Source organism: Mercenaria mercenaria, chromosome 13 (assembly GCF_021730395.1).
Source record: "Mercenaria mercenaria strain notata chromosome 13, MADL_Memer_1, whole genome shotgun sequence".
Classification (NCBI taxonomy): domain Eukaryota; kingdom Metazoa; phylum Mollusca; class Bivalvia; order Venerida; family Veneridae; genus Mercenaria; species Mercenaria mercenaria.
In genome coordinates, this window is record NC_069373.1 from 42,357,491 (window position 1) to 42,378,109 (window position 20,619).

General features: G+C 34.8%; 1 protein-coding gene across 4 annotated transcripts in view; it reads right to left on the bottom strand.

The window, feature by feature from the left end:
- Positions 1 to 777: 777 nt before the first annotated feature.
- LOC123528595 (fatty acid synthase-like) overlaps positions 778 to 20,619 on the bottom strand; it is a 49,101-nt gene continuing 29,259 nt past the window's right edge. For all 4 annotated transcript variants that reach the window (XM_053521628.1, XM_053521629.1, XM_053521630.1 and 1 more), the window contains 12 exons: positions 19,647 to 19,826; positions 16,898 to 18,125; positions 16,414 to 16,550; positions 15,460 to 15,755; positions 13,366 to 13,723; positions 13,088 to 13,210; positions 12,647 to 12,870; positions 8,306 to 8,521; positions 7,985 to 8,101; positions 5,978 to 6,224; positions 4,376 to 4,621; positions 778 to 3,837 (listed from right to left, as the gene is read on the bottom strand). In XM_053521628.1, the coding sequence (XP_053377603.1) occupies positions 3,581 to 3,837; positions 4,376 to 4,621; positions 5,978 to 6,224; positions 7,985 to 8,101; positions 8,306 to 8,521; positions 12,647 to 12,870; positions 13,088 to 13,210; positions 13,366 to 13,723; positions 15,460 to 15,755; positions 16,414 to 16,550; positions 16,898 to 18,125; positions 19,647 to 19,826 (3,629 nt within the window). In that variant the 3' untranslated portion in view covers positions 778 to 3,580. The remainder of the gene's footprint in view (positions 3,838 to 4,375; positions 4,622 to 5,977; positions 6,225 to 7,984; positions 8,102 to 8,305; positions 8,522 to 12,646; positions 12,871 to 13,087; positions 13,211 to 13,365; positions 13,724 to 15,459; positions 15,756 to 16,413; positions 16,551 to 16,897; positions 18,126 to 19,646; positions 19,827 to 20,619) is intronic.

Sequence of the window (20,619 nt, forward strand, 5' to 3'; positions counted from 1 at the left end):
TGACAGAACTGTTAATGTTTTGTAAAATGACACTTGTAACTATTTTCTCTCAGTAAATATTTTATCCATGACCGATTACATGTAAAAACTAAGTGTCTGACTGTTTAACTAATTTCTAAAAAAATCTGTGACAGTAGTTTGAAGTGAGCAAACATTTTTATGCCCCCGTAGGGAGGCATATTAGTTTTCAACTGTCCGTCCGTTCATTCGTTAGTTCGTTCGTTCGTCACAACGTTAACTTTTTGCATGAAGGCACTTTACTCGCGAACCATTGCACCCAGGACCTTCAAACTTCACATGCTGATAGTACTTACTGAGTACACGACCCCTACTGACTTTGGGGTCACCAGGTCAAAGGTCAAACCGCTGCGGGGGCATTTGTCACCATTAGTGACAGCTCTTGTTCTTTATAATTATTAGCGAGCTTTATCCAAATTGATTTTAACTTTGTTACAACATTGTTGGTAAAATCTTTTGTCAATGTCCAGTAGTCTTTTCCAGTTCAGAGAACTAGTGCTTATAGAAATCCATTTTTCCTTTGTGTTGCTGTTTGTAAACCCATCTTTTACTCAAATGATACTGTTTAGCGTCACTTATTTTGTAGTCATATATGACAGCTCACTTGAATAACATGATATGACTTTCGACTTTCACCTATTTTGTCATGTACAGTTCCTGATGTAACTATGTTTTCCTACTTTTACGTCTTTGTAATGCTTTTTTTTGCGTGGAACTGAAGTCATAAGTTATATTCAAGAAACAACTAAACATAATGTAATCTATGAATATATTTTCCTTCGTATGCATTTAACAATTACTAGCATATTATTACCAGTATACTGTGAAATCGTTTTAGATAAATCTAGATCTACTGATGATATTAAGTCCCTATGAACAAACGAAATTCAAGAAACCATGCAAGCCAACGCTAGCGTACTGTATAAGCACATATTTTTGCTGGGTCAAAACTTCGCGAATTTGAGTATGTTCGCGAGGTTTAATATTCGCGAAATTGTAAAAATGATATCGTACTTGAATTTGAATTACACTAGCGGTGAATAGTTACGCGAGGATTAATTTTCGCGAGATATAGGGCCTCGCAAATATAGCGAAAATTAAAATTTCGCGAAAATTTCTGCCTTTACAGTATTTTGTGTAAACAAAATAAAACGATTTCACAGTATAAATGAAATTAGCCAAAAGATATATACAGCAGTATTATTTGCATTATGGTAAAATTGTTACAGCTTTTGGTTTTTAAAAGTTAATATTTTTATTCAAACATGTGAGAATAGTTTTCTGAGTAATTTGAATAAAAATGAAATACCTTTCTGTGTTTCTTGTAATAGATAAGTATAAATTTGACACTTACATCAGAAATCTAACACAACCTGATTTATTTCCCTATGAAACAAAGAAGACTGAAACTGTGTGTTAAAATGCAATACGTGCACTGTTTGCACGTCACAAGTATTAGAGCCAAATGTCATAACGGTGCACTAAAAATGGAATTAAACTGGCAAATATGTGTTGAACATCTTCAAATATTCTAGATGATAATCCTTGATGGCGTGTTACAATTGAAATAATATATTTCAAACTTGAATAAAATTATTGTTTGTCGTTCAGATGCGTATTGTTATATCACTGGGGCTGCGCCCTCGTGATGTAATTCATTTGTATCTGAACCCAAAACAGTGACTTTATTCAACGATAAATCACTGTTTGGGATATATTATTTCTTAAGTATCACGCATTAAATGACCTGAAAGGTCACAAATCTCCAACTGTGGCGTTTGTTTTCATACGTCACATCGTTATTTAAGATATATGCATTTTACCAGACGTTGCCTACGGAAAATATATGTAATTTTTTAAATATTAGAACCTTTAAATGTTCCAACAACCACCGTTAGGTCACGCACTTCTCACTACTTCCAAAGAACACTACATGAAAGGAAGAGAAAAACTGTGATTTCCACGTCGACTGTATGGACTGTGTTGGTGCGCCGTAAAACCCAAATAAATAAATAAGTATGGAATCCACATCCACACACTTTAAACAATGTGTATACCCAAATGTTAAAGTTGTCACAGTAGCCTAGTGATAACCCATGGCATGTATTGTATGTCTTTAATATTTGTACCACACGTATAGAAAATGGTAGTGGTACATCAATACATATTTATTTAGTGACCCACCAGTCGCATACAAAACGGTTCTTTTTCTTTGCAGTAAACAGTCTGATAAGAACAAAGCGCATACAAAATGACATCTCATTACATATATAGTGCACTCTGTCTCATTAAAAAATACCAGACACAAAGTATGCACTTCACTGTCTTATAATGATGTAATGCATACATATAAAATTGTACATTACATAAACTGTGCGCTGTCTTACAAAGAAGTACAAGCATACAGTACTGTTGTATAAGGAAGAATGTCCACCGTGCGCTGTCTTTTACTAGGTACCAGGCTAATTAACACAACAAAATGAAACTGTCTTATAAAAATGTACAAACTGCAATGTGTTATAAAAAGTATTTGCCACATATATAAAAAGTATTTGCCACATACAAAATGTCACCTTATAATTATGGTGCACTGTCTTAAAAAGAAATACCAGACATTTCTAGAATGTCACCCGATCATTAAACACTCAAACACTGTCTTCTGATACGAGGGACACACAAACACTACAAATGTAAGCCAGTCATTACTTACATAGTTCAACGTTTTCTAAAGTATCAGCTACATACAAAGTGACATCTTAATCATTACGTTCACAGTGCACTTTAAAGTACCCCACACATTTTAAGCTGTCTTCTAAATAATTACACACCATGAAAAATGGCATCTCGATACATACATTCTGCACTTTTAGTAGTACAGTCATACATACATATTCATGTCAAATTTAAAGCATGACGTCATATTTCTGCCAACCACATACCTACTTATTTCTAGTTAACACTTAAATACACCAATTATGCAAGTTCATGTCTCAATAGTGCTCATCCACTGCCCATGAGCAATGTCCACAACATACTTAAGTATCATATATCAAAGCAGTCTTAAGCTATTGAGCGGAAACGAAATTGCTAACAAACGGACGTCCATACAGATGTACAGACGACCTGCGCCATTACATAAGACGTCCCTTCTGTTCTTTATAGATATTCATGGAAAACTGGTTGTGGACATTGGAACCATGCTTTTGGACAAAATTAAGTAGTTTGTTGCCAATGCAAAAATCTATAATGTTTACAGGAGGATGTTTGTCAATGTATCAAGTGCATGGAATATTTTTAAAATGTTCCATTTTTATCTTGATATTATTTAAAAACAGTAAATTGACATAACACCTCCGGTATTTTCTTGGTAAATGTCCTCGGCGACAATAGAATGTTCTATTCTTTGAAAGTTTTTTTAACATCAAAAGTGGAGTGTGTTTAGATCTCTTGAGACTAAGCAAACACCATAGAACAAACACCATGGAGTTTTTAAAAACACAATTGATATATTGTGAAGATAGGTACAGAGCTAGCTGACTTGCTATTCATCTTTACCAGTAAGTTATTTAGGCGTCAACTCCTCGACACTTCTATCACTATCGGCTGCCGTATGTTCCGCAGATTTTTTGTCTGCTGCAGTACGATCATTGCTTGCTATGTTCCTCAGTTTATTAACAGTCAAATACCTAATTTCCCTTGTATCCATGACAATATCAAAGTCTCTCTCAAGAATCTGTTTGACCTCCGCACTCATCATTGAATCTAAGCCAAGGTCACCTAAGCTGGAGTCCGGGTTAAAAGTAATTGGTTCACTGATTCCTGTAGAGAAACGAAAATAATGTAAGGTGTCATTATTGTCATCACACAGGAGCATTAATTAGCAGATCCATGTATCATACATGTATCACTTTGAACTTGAGTTTCTCTCCATTCTTTTGTACCGAACTTTATATAAACTACATATTTTAAAAATGTCACAAATACAATGCCAATCAAATCTATCAGATTCTTTAGAAGCAACTCACAAAACAAAGTAACATAATAGCAGGACATGTTTTGAATGAGTCTATTCATGAGAGATAATATGCATCACATCTCACGCTCCATGGCCTTGGCATTGCAATGACGGTGAATCTACTCAGTGATCCAAACGGACTAGAAATAATAACAAAGTCTTTGTAAAGGGTCCTTAAGTAACTGCCAGGTTAAAACGGAAGGCACAACATTTATTAAATTGCCAAAAATTTGCCCTTTCTTTTTATAGCAAAAAGCAAAATTTCATGATATATTGAAATAGGACAAACAGAAATTTAAGGTATTCTAGAATACTGCGCACAACAGGAGTTTTCAAAATTACCTAGAATATGGCAAACAGCAAGCACAAGATCAGATTTATTATCACCAGCACTATTACTACCGGTCTGTTTATCTGCCGGAACAAAACACGAAACAACAGGTTCTGATTGGGTAAGGAATAGGTCGAGACTCTTCAGACAGGTATGGACGCGCAGTGGAATTGTTCCATTTATCACGGTGTCATGGTCTCCCATTGAGTCAGGAACAATTCCAACATCACCGACAGTACCCCACTGAATTGCTAGTCCTGCAAGAGTAAAAGAGTAGACTATCAAAATTCAATGTACGTAAATGTCATTTTTGCAACTCTTAAGTTTAGATACAAAATCATAATTCTAAATCCGATTGTCTTCAATTCAATTATCTTCACTTTTTCAAGACTTAATTTCTTTTAAGTATGTTACCGAAGACATTTAGAGACGTGACGTTAAGAGTGTCATTAAAGCAGTATGACCTCGTTGTGCATGACGTTTATTTTTCATGTAATTTATGCGACAAATGCATATCATTAACTAAACATCACACATTTGAATATTAAGAAGCCGTTTTAAAATTTTACTGAAAAATAACTTCATATTAAATTTTTGGATCATAACGAGCCTTCTGTATTCGCATGGTGCATGGATGCTTTGGAATTTTGGTTGCCGTGATAACACAAACAACACTGATTTGAAAAATACTGTAGAATTTTATTTGCCTTACAGCCTCTCGCCCATAGTTTGGGCGAAATGTTTCAACATGTTATTCCACCATATTTAGCATAGAATGTATATATTACACTGAAAAATGATAAAGTGGGTGAAAATAAAAATTAGATATTGGTAAAAATGCAAGAATGTAAATTTTTCTGCATTATTGCAAAAACGTTGCAACGGTTTTCTAAATTCTGCACAATATTTTTGGTTATGTATATGAATATCTTGCAAAAACCTTTGTTTGTACCACTTGTCACTTTTTATGGATTTTTGAGAGAATTTTTTTCCGCCTAAACGTGTTGGTTAGTCCCTTAAAATAACTTAGTTATAATATACTAGTCAGTATATATTAAATGTTTTAAATTCGAAATTAATTCTGCAACATAACAAAATAATAATGCGACCAGGAGGGAACTTAATAACAGCACGTACTTGTGTAAAAGGATAGGGAAATTTAGGCTAAAATTCAAAACACATATTGTACTATTACCTTATTACAAAGCGTATTTAAAAGGATGACATGAATATATGTTTTGCCAGACTTATGTAGCACTCTTTCCATGATAAATACGTTCAAAGGTGTTTTACATACAGAGCCAGCCACTCAGGGTGCCCATTATCCTCTGCCAGTACAGACACAAAGCGAGCCGACCAGAGGTACAGAGCAAGAGAAAGCTCCCAAATCAGTGAGACAAAAGTCTTAAATACAACCATGGCCGACAAACTTATACAAGCTCTATGAGAATAGACAGCTTGGTTCTTTATAGCACCGACAGACGTGAAGTCGTCTTTCCCTGGAAGAACCACTACTGACCTCTTAATTTTTGAGTGGGAGTCACCCAAGAGCACCCTAGAAATTTTCATTTCCTGTACTGGGGATATTTAGCAACGTCTTTCAAGTTTTATACCTTGTAGTCCGTCCTTATTTCTTTTCTCACAAATTCTCTCCATTACCGAGTTAGCAAAGCCATAATTTGATTGACCTGGATTGCCACGGCCACAAAAGACAGACGAGAACACAACAAACCAATCACAACTCTCCTTAGTAAACTTTCTGGTACCCTGATCCAAATTTACAGTTCCTGTCACTTTAGGCTCACACACTTTCAGGAAACTTTGTTGGTCCAAGTTTTCAAAGTACCCATCAATTAGCACCTAAAACAAATATTAGAATCAGTTTATCAATCAGCTTGAAAGCCGTAATATTTTCTTTTCATTCGCGAACGTTACATATCTGAAAGACTTAATGAATTGACAAATATTTCAATGTATCTCTAGACCTTCAAGAGATCACTTTATATCTACAGAGTTTTAAGTCTTATTTTTTTTTCTGGTAGAATTTATATAATATATTTATATTCCATTAAATACAAAACAGACAAGCTGATATTTATTCTTTACATGACTATTTATAAAAAAAACTCCAACGACAATACATTTTCTAAATGTCATACAGATCAACTTCATATACTCAAAGTACTTCAAATCATTCAAAGAAATGCAATAGCATATATAACAAGAGGGCCATGATGGCCCTAGGTCGCTCACCTGAGAAACACACTATAACAGTGTAAACATGTTTAACCTAGTGATTTCATGGAAGTAAATATTTTGGCCAATTTTCATTAACATTGGCCTAAAAACGTGGTCTCTTGAGTTTAAACAAGTATTTTCTTAGATATGACCTAGTGACCTAGTTTTTGACCCCAGATGACCCATATTCGAACTTAACCTAGATTTTATCAAGGCAATCATTCTGAAAATTTTTCATGAAGATCAACTGAAAATATCGAAACAAATATTTTGGCCAATTTTCATTTAGATTGGACTAAAAATGTGGTCTCTTGAGTTTAAACAAGTATTTTCTTAGATATGACCTAGTGACCTAGTTTCTGACCCCAGATGACCCATATTCGAACTTGACCTAGATTTTATCAAGGCAATCATTCTGACAACATTTCATGAAGATCAATTGAAAAATACAGCCTCTATCGCATACACAAGGTTTTTCTTTGATTTGACCTAGTGACCTACTTTTTGACCCTAGATGACCCATATTCAAACTCGACCTAGATTTCATCAAGGCAATCATTCCGATTAAATTTCATGCAGATCAATTGAAAAATACAGTCTCTATCGCATACACGTTTTTTCTTTGATTTGACCTAGTGACCTAGTTCTTGACCTCAAATGACCCATATTCAAACTCAAACTATATTTCATCAAGGCAATCATTCCGATTAAATTTCATGAAGATATTTGATCTAGTGACCTAGTTTTTGACCCCAGATAAACCATTTTCGAACTTGGCCTAGACTTCATCAAGGTAATCATTCTGACAAAATTTCATGAAGATCAATTAAAAAATACAGCCTCTATCGCATACACAAGTTTTTTCCTTGATTTGACCTAGTGACCTAGTTTTTGACCCCAGATGACCCATTTTCGAACTCGACTAGATTTCATCAAGTTAATCATTCTGACAAAAATTCATGAAGATCAATTGAAAAATACATCCTCTATCGCATACACAAGGTTTTTTCTTTGATTTGACCTAGTGACCTAGTTTTTGATCCCAGATGACCCATTTTCGAACTCGGCCTAGATTTTATCAAGGTTATCATTTTGACCATAATTCATGAAGATCAATTGAAAAATACAGCCTCTATCGCATACACAAGGTTTTCCTTTGATTTGACCTAGTGACCTAGTTTTTGACCCCAGATGACCCATTTTCAAACTCGCCCTAGATTTTATCAAGTTAATTATTCTGACAAAATTTCATGAAGATTAATTGAAAAATACAGCCTCTATCGCATACACAAGCTAAATGTTGACAGATGACAGACGACGGACATCGAGAGATCACAAAAACTCACCTGAGCATTGCTCAGGTGACCTAAAAATAAACGAACCATTGCAAGATGAAATACTCCTCCAACTAGTTTACAACTGGTGTCCATAAGCAGATTTCTAACATCATCTTTACTTGTCACATTTTTTGTTGACACAACAACTTCCACTCCAGAACTCTTAAAACAATATCTATGATATTTTGTACTAAGCAACCTAATGTGATATATGAGTCGCAAAAATCTTTATTACACAATAATATTAAGTACATGTGTTAGTTTATAGCACAAACTTCAAACAAATGGATGGTAACTGTGATTCAGAAAGTTTACGTACAACATACATATACAGTTTAATGATATAAATTGTTTAAAACTCCTTACCTGTAAAAACTTCATTTTTCTTTTCTGATACCCTGTCCTTACTCCAGATCTTGATGTTAGTATGAGACTTGTGGCCCCTCGGTCGACCAGCCACTGGGCTAGTTCCAGACCTAATCCCCCTAGACCACCGGTAATTATGTAACATTTTCTAGGGTCACACGCAACACGTGGTAACGCCGGTATACTTAATGGAACAGTTAATTCACTGTCTTGAACCTGGAATCACTTTAACAATTCTTTAAAAGTATCAAAATTCGTTTACAAATAATAATAATAAGTAAATGTACAAATATACAGTATAATGACAAAACAAATAAGAATTACTATAGCCAATACTGTCGTATGTGTTCGCATAATCAAAATAGTGTTGTTCCCTCACCTAAATTTAAAGCTAAGAATAAGATTTCACCGAACATATTACGCCACTTATTCATAACATAAACTGCATTTAAATCATATTGAGAATTATTTCTAAAATAATTTTCGGCATTGACTTATTCCATGAATAAATGGTAAAATGTTAAGTAAGGGTATGCTATCATGTCACAAACATTTATTTGACACTAACTTAGCAATGCTGATATTAATATCGTCATATGGTAATTGTTAAAGTGAGAGGAAAATCGTTTTATTATATACCTAAATAAATTCTGTAAAAAATCGGATTGTATTTTACAATTAAATATGAACACACAGACAAAAATTCCGTATTGTACCTTTTGAATTCCGTATTGTACCTTCCGTATTGTATGCTGCCGGACTATTTTCATTAATATGCATGACACGACACATTTCTATAAATAGCGCACATAAAAACTTCACTAAGTTCCAATTAATATCGATAAACATTGAAGATTTCGTTCAAGAACAAAACAAGAATCAAAATGGTAAAAGTATATAATAAAAGGGTCATTATAACAGTAGCTGGATCTGGGACTTTGTATTCGGCTCTCGTGGATTTTGCAAGGTCGGATCACACTCGGCGCTTGCGCGCCTCGTGAGATCCGATCTAGCAAAATCCACTCGAGCCGAATACTGCATCCCAGATCCAGCTACTGTTATAATAACCCTATTATATCTATCAGTTCAAGGGACAAGTTTCTAAATTTATAACAACGTCCAATTGGAGAAACAACTTATAATTGTTTAACAATCTCCTATTCTGAGCTTTATGGTAATATAAAGAATTTTGTTAACCATATGTTGTTTTGTACAGTGCTATGTAAACTGTTACGTCTTTACGATTACAGATACCTAAAATAACATTTTCTATGACTAAAACCATTGTTTGCGTTGAAATTCTTTAAAGGTTGTGAAACGATTTTACAGACTAGTGATCACTTTAAACGGATAGAGGGGGCCTCCATGGTCGAGTGGTTATGGTCGTTGACTTTAAATCACTTGCCACTCATCGATGTGGGTTCGAGCCTCACCCGGGGCGTTGAATTCTTCATGTGAGGAAAGCATCCAGCTGGCTTACGGTCGGTGGTTCTACCTAGGTGCCCGCCTGTGATGAAATAATGCACGGAAGGGCACCTGGGGTCTTCCTCCACAATCAAAGCTGGAAAGTCGTCGCCATATGACTCATGATTTCGTCGGTGTGATGTGTGTGTGACCAAACAAAAAATCAACGGATGGAATTTTTTAATTTGAGTCTAGAGTATCCACTTTTCAGAATATCTAGTATTGCACCAGTATGCATAAACTTAAGACAATAAACACTTTGACATTGTTTGGCACTTCATAGAGGAATGGGTGAAAAATGGATGTATAATATATAGTTGTTTCTTGCTCATTTGGCCTATGACACGTACAATAAAAAGATACTTTTCATTGTTGAATTAGTGTTCCAAGAATTTGACCTTTTTATAACGTAACCAGAATGTCAGTTATCATTACCTGTAACAGATGAAGTAATACATAAAGACCCTCCGAACAATAACAGAAATTCAGGAACACGTTAATCAGTTACCACGATGAAATCCTGGGTTTGTTTAAATTTAATCTGGAAGATGGCCATAGAAAATGGAAAAGTTTAATAATGGAGAGTTTGAGATTTCAACCTTCGCCTTCCCCTTCAACGTCTCTTGCGAAGTTAACGTATGAAGTTGAAGTTCGATTAAAATTCCTTGAGATTTCAAATTTTAGAATGAACCTTACTTCATTTAATCCGCCTATTCAATTTATCCGTAATTATGATCTTTTTTTTTGTGCATTTTGATATAAATTGTCCAAAAGGGCACGGCTTTTACAAGAGGTTTTAAAAATGAAAACTTAATAAAAACATTTCAATTAATATAATTATCGCATGGATATTAGTGCGATTACGATAAAAAGCGAAACAATGTGAACAATGTAAAACCTCGTTGCTGTTGCTCCAAACATTTAGATTTTATATAAAATGATGTCAGTATACAATGTACGATTGTAAATCATACATTAGAAGAAATAAAAATGATAATCATATCAACGTATTTTATTGTTGATGGTGTTCTTGAAAGATGATGCAGTTAATATTTTTCAAACAAAAACATGAAACACCAACTATTTCAAATGCATTTGTCGCAATACTTTGAAATTAAGTTAAATATATGCGATAAAGCAAACACAAAAGGCATGACCATAAAATATAAAGGTCAGATTCATCCGTCATGCTGTTGACTAGTAATTCATAGTTTTTCTTAAAGGCATTTTTCACTTTGAATTGGTACTTTGTACATCGAATTCTTTAAAAGACGCGTTTTACTTGGAGACACTCATAAACAATGTACCTGATGAATGTTTAACCTTTTATATAGATATGTTGATAACATGAGTCAATATACACAAGTTATGAATACATATATACAAGCGCATTGAAACAAAATGTAAGATCCTCTCGTCATATCATACGTGTTGACATCTTGACACTCTGCATGACACTGTATAATGCCAGACTCTCAGACATATAATCGTGCCAAGTCACCATGTGTCTAGCGAAACAGTCAAGAAATGTTAGGTGGAGACGGAAATTGTCGCACAAAATACCATGTTGGCATATACATGTAAAATGTCAGAATCAAAGGGGTGATTGACCCACAATGCCTTTCTGCCAGGCTCTGGGTCCGTGCATGTAAAGAATGGAGTTATCACATACGGCTAACAGGAAACTTCTCGCATCATGATATCATAGATCTGAAATTGTCTGATACTTCAGAAGAATTTTCCGTCTTACTAGTACCATTTTATGTTTATAATTAAAACGCAACTATCGTATAAAGTGTCAGACAGAAACGGATTTTTTTTTACCTGGAACTGAAAATAAAATTTTCCACAAAAATGATAATCGCGCGTAATTATTTATTTTTCAAGTACAATGACTGTCCTGCCATGTGCCTCCATCCAGATTTCAGTCTTTGATGCCGAGTATGGGGACAGAGTAGATGAAAAAAGACTGAAGTTTTGACTTTCGTGATATCACATCTTCGGACGTTCAAAACTTCACTTCATACGACAAAAAGGCCCATCTAGTATAATCAATACCGCCTGGGGACACAAATATGCCGTAGAAGTTAAAGTTTGAACAAAATCTCAATGCTTCTCAAAATAAGTTGATAACTTCATACTTCCAGGTTCAGTTCAATGTATTTAGTTAAAATTATTAGCCATACAAAACTTCATTATTCTTATACCTATCGATAGTGTTTCGCATCCAATTTAGTCAAATTATACATATGGATAATCGAATAACTTCATAAGCAGAAATCCTGGAACAAAGCTTTTCATTTCACATAGTAATAAAGAGAAGTCTTAGGCTTACTTGATATTACAAGGAAAACTTTAGTAGCAACGTCTGATTTAAATAAAAAACACGCATATCGGTGACGTTTTACCCAAAAAGTATATGAGAGACGTTGAAGGGGAAGGCGAAGGTTGAAATCTCAAACTCTCTATTATGTTTAAATTGTTACAAAACATGTTTAATTATTAAAACACGTGCTCCTGTTGTTTTAAAGTTCTAAAACATATTGGTTAATAGTTTGCAAGGGCGGTAGAAAGGGCACCAAGTGTCTGTGCTTCGAACTGTCTTATTGACCATTATTACATTGCAAAATGTGCTCCATGTCAAGATGAATATTTCTGACTTTAAATATAATAAGAATCTAAACACTTATTAGTTATTATTAATTAATATACTCATTAAAAGTCAACCTGTACAATGTTAACATCCCCGATTCTTATTATTGATACGTACACCATGATCTCAAATAAATATGGAACCTATCTTATCCAGTCCTTCTGATGAGTAACTAAAACTCGTTAAATCATTCTTACATAATAACAATTAAATGTGAAAATCACCTTAACCAAAACCTTTCCAATATGTCTCCCATGAGCCATGAATCTAAATGCTTCCTCAACATTATTCCTGTCAAACACTGCAGCTTTCAATGGCAGTACAATTCCAGACTGTATTCCTTCTGTTAGACAGCGAGAAACTGCAAACCAGTCTGAGTTCCCTTCTTCAAACAAAGAATCCAGCAGAATACCATGGAAACTAATGTTCTTGAGAAATACTGACATTCCTGCAACACAACATTTGCAAGTTAAAATAAACCTTGATATTGAATCTTCCACTTGAATTGCAATATAAGGTACAATACATACTCGAAAGAAACTACGTATCAACTGTTATTAATTTAAAAGTAGTTTAACCGTGTATAACTAACATCCACCTCAAAGTAAGTTTTTTTTATCTAATGTTTATTACTATAATAAAACATCAAAAGCTTACAGACTTACCAAGGGAAGTGTTATTTGAAAGATCAAACTTTCCAATTTCCAAGAAACGTCCATGTTGAGCGAGGACTCTAAGACTAGCCTGTAATTTCTCTCCAGCAAGGGAATTCAATACAATATCAACTCCTACAATAAAATAAAAATAGACATAAAACGAGTGGTTATTTGAAATTAAACACATTCCACTGTATTTATGATAAATTAAAATCTGTACCATTTTTTCTCTCTGGAATTTAAGACAAAGATACTACTAAATGAAATATTTATTTCATGAAATTTACCTTTTCCTCTTGTGGCAACAAGGATGCCATTTTCAAATGTAGTGTCCCTAGAATTAAAGAAATGCTTGACAGTAAGCTGAGGGAATCTCAACTTCAGATAATTTCTTTTTTCCTGAGAGCCTACAGTTGTAAACACCTCACACCCATAGCTGAGAGCAATAGCTATAGCTGCCTGACCAACTCCTCCACTACCAGAATGAATGAGGATCTTTTCGCCACGACGGATGTTACCCCTGACAACCAGAGCATAGTAAGCTGTTGTGTAGACCAATGGGACAGTTGCTGCATCTTCTAGTGACCAGGAATCAGGTACAGGCCAGATAAAATGTCTGTTTACATCAACCACTGTGGCAAGACCCTACAAAGAAGTAATTTGTTGCCAATGTTATGTCAAAATTTAAGACTGTAAATACAGCTGGAAACAGATATAGATCTTAACTCGACTGAAGCAACAATGTCATTGGCCGTCCACCAAGAGCAAAACCGAAAACATTGGTATAAATCAGACTGTCAAAATTCAAGATTTTTGGTAGATATATGTTTGTATAAATCAAGGCCAACAGTCACATGTTATTGAGTGAACTTATTCTGTTTCTATGGCAAATATTATTTTGTTTAAAACTTGAAACTTTCAGTTTCGTGCTACATCGATTTTTTAGCATCGCAAAATCTGTAATATATATTATAGCATAGATACTAAACTCAGTGCCGAGAGTTCTCATGAAATACTCAATGTAGAGTATTGCTAATTCTGTTACATTTACTGTATTTAACCTGGCTACCGCACACAACGTAACTTTTACAAAAATATTGCATTTATTGTTCCTTCTCAAGGGAAGGAACACTTATGGTGAACATGTCACACTTGACTGAGCATGTAATGGACACAAGGGTATCGTCAAAGGAATCCGATTTCCCGTAGGGCGGCGCCATCTTGGACTCATGCATATTCATTACAAATAGCCTCTAACTCAGTATGTGTTTACGCATAATCAATCCTTATTTCAGTCTTTAGTGCAATATATTACAACTACGTAAAATAACAGAACAACAAGACACAATCATAAAGTTAAAATCATGTAACTCCTCAATTAAATATATCATAGTAAAGAATCGAGATTAATGAAATGAAAATGTATCATCTAAAAATAGACTCCCGTCAAAAACATTTTACGTAATGAAATTGTCTCTGGTCACGTGATTTTTTTAGCTTCTAAAACATTTCAGATCTGCAAGTGCATTCTTTTACTTACTTTTTTACTCTTCCTGATTTGTGTTTCGACTCGTAAATGCATGTATGAAATTTCTTTGTGTTAAGTGCACTCGCATGGTGTAGTCGCGTGATGAAAACATTTGGAATTGAAATACAGACTGCAAGGCAAATGCTTCCAAATGGCATAATATGTACTGCACTTGCTTATATTATAAAAAATCACTAGCCCCTCATCGATGTGGGTTCGAGCCTCACTCGGGGCGTTGAATTCTTCATGTGAGGAAGCCATCCAGCTGGCTTACGGAATGTCGGTGGTTCTACCCAGGTGCCCGCTCGTGATGAAATAATGCACGGAGGGGCACCTGGGGTCTTCATCCACCATTAAAGCTGGAAAGTCGCCATATGACCTATCATGTGTCGGTGCGACGTTAAATCCAAAAAAAATTATATATATATATTATAAAACAACAAATTTGGATTATGATAAAACTGTTAATACTTAGTTCTTAAATAGTTAAGTTTGCACCCAAAATGACAGAACATATTTTTCTCATTGCATTATTAAACATTTGTAACATTATGCTAAAACAATATCCCTTAAAAAGAATATTTTATATGCGCTAGAAGGAACCTTTTGGTAAGCTAAATCTTGTTATATATAGGATTGACATTAGCATGTGTACTCTAAATATTACTTTTACAAAGTTTTTGAAAGGCACATGATACATGTTGACAATAATTGTTAACTTTTAAAACGGTAACGTGTAAACGTAAACTATAAAGTTCAAAGTAAACTATCAAGTTAATGTTATCTGAAGTAACATAAACTATCAAGTTAATAATCTAAATCGCGAAAGTTTTTCTGTAAAAGAATCAAATACTTTTGTTGGCACTAGGCCCATGACACATTTGCCATTTGAATTTGTTCCTGAAAATTCCATTCCCAGCATGCACTCCTGGCTTGCAATGTCTCCTGGGATAGCGTCAGGCGGGAGCTTTCCTGTAGCAAGCATTATATCTCTGAAATTGAGGGAGGCGTAATGAACTCTGCATAATTCTGAGTGGGAATGGACAGTTTGTTTGTAGTAACGGAGAGGTGACTCAATCCACGTTAAACTTGACAGATCTCCTTTCTTCAAAACATTCACAAATGCATGTTCTGTCTGGACGAGTGTAGCTAAAACAAATAAAAATCAGCAATTACTGTATAAAATGGATGTATAAGAATATTTTGTTTGAAATCTTTTTGCATTTTCCTAAGCTGTGGTCTCCGCTTACAGAAAAGTTAATATAGTACTAGGGGAGGTAACCACTGCTGGGATTTTGATACGGTTTTGACATCGTTTTAAATCAAATTTCAGTAATACTGAGAGTGCGAGTTAATTAGTTCTTGGATTCTGTAGTTCTCTGACAGTAACTGACAACTGGCAAACATGAATCAGAGAAGTCAAGGAATACAGTGACACAGTAAAATCGAAGGTGACCTCTTTATTTTGCAATGCACCAAATTTGTTTTTAAAATGTTTTTGTTTTCTGAAAATTCGTTTTCCGATTTTAATTATTCAAATTTTTCCATTATTATTTTTTTTAAATATTCGACCAATTTTAGATCGACTCTACAACAGTGGCAAGTGTAAAGTAAAATCGTTAATCATGCAAAAGCCAGCCAAACACTTAATAAAGTAAAATACTAGGCTAAAGTCTGACTTATCATAAACAAGACTAGCTTACACATATAAGCAAATGTACACTAAAATTTTCTAGATAACTATACATTTGTTTCTTCAGAAATCTTTAACTAAACAGTGTTAACCTCGGTTGATTCAAAGACTTACCTGTAGGTAAAGGCATGTGCCTAAATGATCCCAATACACCATTGTTATAGATATTCATGACCAGATCTTTCTTTGACAAATCTTTCACAAAATTGTCAATTTCTTGTAGTGGTGCATTGTCCATATTGAAGAGACATCTAGTGTAAAAGATTCAAAAGCATTTAATACTGCAGAAAATGTACGGTATTTTTCATTAAGGAAAGAATGCTCTTACAATATCGTTAATGTATAATAGGCGTTTAACAATATCGTCAATGCATGATAGGCGTTATGCAGTTCGCTTACAAGTCCAAAATTAAGTTGAATAACAGAACATTTAAACAAATGAGTACGTTGTGTGGTGTTTGACTTCTTAGAGATTTAAGAAATTTATTCATTTCCACATGTGTTTACTGTGATAATAAATCTGATAAATAAACAGATCGTTTCAAAATTATGTTTTCCTTTACTACCGGTATTCCCTTTGAAATCGTACATTACATACCTCACTCTGTCACCGCCAGGTTCTTGCCGCAGACAATTCACCATTCCAACAATGCCATTGCAATTCTTATCCGATACCAACCACAAGTTTTCTCCCTTGGGTTTCGAATGCAGTAACATTATTTCTTCCTTCAGACTGTTCACCCAGGTACAATCAAGATCTGTCACATGTACAATTTTCTGAGGAGCAGAATAATTTGCGACTTTCCTTACTAAAAACACAGTATTTAGGTAAGGATCAGATCTTTCAAAAATAATCTCTAAACCCTCTTGTGAGAATATTTTCCTCCATTTCTCAGCTGTACAGTAAATACTGCAACTTCTGCTGCTGAGATCATTATATAAGTCGTCCTTGGTAAAACCATCCAGAGGAAAGGCAAGATGGAAGTTCTTGGTGACCTCCTGTACTAGGATAAATCCTCCAATCTTCAGACATTCTGATATATTGGACAGACATAATCTGATGTTTGACTGTTTATGAAGAATGTTATTGGCAACCACTAAATGTATGCTATGCTGAAGTGACTGAAGAGGTTTCTCACTTGGCAACCAGTTTATTACCTCAACATTCTCTGAGCTAGCATTTTCCGTTGCTGTGGCAATAGTGAAAGATGCTTGTAACAACAGATGACTGGTAACAAATGGTATTAAATGACAAGTCAATCCAGAGTCCGACACTTCCAAAACATTCAAGTGTTTATTCAAAGTATTTTCCACGACCAGATCAAAACACGGTTTCAATGTTTCAGGTGTGGTAAGAATATTTAGCAACTGATCTGTTATTATAGATTCCCGATTACCTGTTACAAGCAGATCAACATAATCAGCAAACTTCCCATCGAAATCAACGCTGAAGAGTTTCTGTAAAACAGAAAGGTAACCATGGCAGTCATATTCTGACGGAATTTCAACTGTTCGAGCTTTTCCTTCTACTGACTGCTCAACAACGTCTCTAATATGTTGTTTGTTACTGAACGCATTGTTTCCATGAAGTGTTAGAAGATTAGTTAGACCTTTGTGGGCGTACTGTATACACTGACTGGCATACTGCTGCATGGAGTCGGACACCTGTACTGGAATATGTGATTGGTAAGGTACGAAACTATACTTCTCTGTGATTGGCTGACGGTAGTCATAACGACGTGAAACTGATGTTGCGTGAAGTCCACGGATCATTACTCCTCCAGATGTGCATGTGTCACAATACTTGTCAACTACTACATAGACTCCTAAAAGTTTGAAATTAATTTATTAACGTACATAACGTTTACTAGTACGAACCAGTGAAACAATCGCACTCCCATAAAATAGGTTTTAGATTTATGTATGTCCCTAAACCCTTAAAATTGAGAAGGTAAGATATTATACGCTCTAATTGATAAGCCTAAGCACGTTCAATTTCTGACCAGTCTGATCATAAAGCATTCAGTAAAATTAAAGTATTATTGTACATAAATAAAAAGAGATGGTTATGATGACTCTGGATCGCTCACCTGAGTAATTGGACCTACATTCCCTAAAGTATTAACAGGCGTTTCCATCGATTTGACCGGGTGACCTAGTTTTTGACCTCATATAATCCAGATTCGAACATGACGTAGAGAATTTCAAGATTAACATTCTGACCAAGTTTCATGAAGGTAGGATCATAAATGCGGTCTCTAGAGTGTTAACAAGCTTTTCATGTGATTTGAGCACGTTACCTAGTTTTTGACCACACATGACCCAGATTCGAACATGGCCTAGGAATTATCAAGATAAACATTCTGACCGAGTTTCATAAAGATAGGGTCATAATTGTGGCCTATAGACTTTTAACAAGCTTTTCCTTTGATTTGAGCGAGTGACATAGTTTTGGAATCCACATCACCCGGATTCAAACTTGGCCTTGGAATCATCAATATAAACATTTTGAACAAGATTCATGAAGATAGGGTCAGAAATATGACAGTGTTAACAAACTTTTCCTTTGATTTTAGCGGGTGACCAAGTTTTTTACTCCACATAACCCAGTTCCAAGTTTGGCCTTGAAATCATCAAGATAAACATTCTGACCAAGTTTAATGAAGATAGGGTCATAAATGTGGCATCTAGAGTGTTAACAAGCTTTTCCTTTGATTTGAGCAGGTGACCTAGTTTTTGACCCCACATAATCCAGTTTCAAACTTGGCCTAGGAATTATCAAGATAAACATTCTGACCAAGTTTCATGAAGATAGGTTCATAAATGTGGCCTCAAGAATGTTAACAAGATTTTCCTTTTATTTGACCGGGTGACTTAGTTTTTGACCACACATAATCAAGATACAAACAACTTGACCTAAAGATCAAGAGAGACATTCTGACCAATTCTTCAAACTTAAAATGTAGTCTCTAGAGTGTTACCATGATTTTCCTTTGATCTGGCCCACTGACCAAGTTTTTGACCCCACATGACCCAGTTTCAAACTTTAACTAGAAACCACATAGATGAACATTATGACCAAGTGTCATAAAGATTGAGTCACAACTGTGGCCTCTAGAGTGCTAACAAGGCAAATGTTGACGGACGACGCACAACGGACTACAGACACAGTACAATGACAGGTTACAATAACTCACCTTGAGCACTTCGTGCTCAGGTGAGCTAAAAATCAAATACGGTTTCTATGCATCCGTACAATGCAAGCATTTTTTTTTTTGTAATTTTCAGAATTATTTGTGCACAAATTTTATACTGAAGATATTAAGATATAATACTTTTAAAATTACCTTTCTGATCATCGTCTAAATCAACAAATTTTCGCTGATGCATTAGTGGGTCTATGGTAATAGTTTTGATTTTTGTAGGCAAGCAAAGACCATGGCCTGGTTGTGATAGGATCGTCATCTGCAACATTGAATCGAGGAAAGACACCCATTTTCCCGTCCACAACAATTTACCATGCACTCCTATAAAAAGACAAGTATCAGATAGAACAGGCGGAAGTGTATCTATATCAAAGTAATAAAAAAACCAAAACAGCATTTAATGCGTTAAACATCAAAGGATTTGATTATTTTAATACGTTAGGCCATTATTTTTTTATTTTTTGGTTTACGAACCGCCAGGATGACACATGGTCGTAGGAGGAGGGAAAAAAAATAAAATTAAAGAACAGAATCAGAATTTTTTTTTTCCGTAGGAAACGGACCTTTGAAAGGAATATGGGTAAATTCTACATAACATTACACAGGCTGCATGTTATAATCTTCTTTCCCACTTTTGATGCTTTTTCCTGCAAATATACCTGTGACCTTGGTTATATTTGATTAAAAATGAGCCTTGGGGCTTGTCATAGCAGCTTGAGAAAAAATTTTGTCTTGGTATTTCTGTGAAATTACATTAATATACAGCTGGGCAGGTAGCTGTTACATTTTTCTTGAAAGGACTGTACTATACATAAAAACTGCATATATTCTCACAAACTAAATGATTGGAGACATAGAAGTCATATGTTAAACACTGACTGAAATTAATACCTTCTGTTAAAACAACAGATGGAAGAATCTAATATTCCCCACATTTGAACAACACTGTCAGATCTTACACCCATGGATATATGATTTTACACTCAGCAGCTTTCAAGCATCTTGGCTGTTTATGGACCCAGTCTGAAACTTAGGGATACAGCTATATGACAACATACACTGCACTGTGCCTAATAAGCAATTATCTTTTTAAGTGTTAGGAATAGGAAGTGTC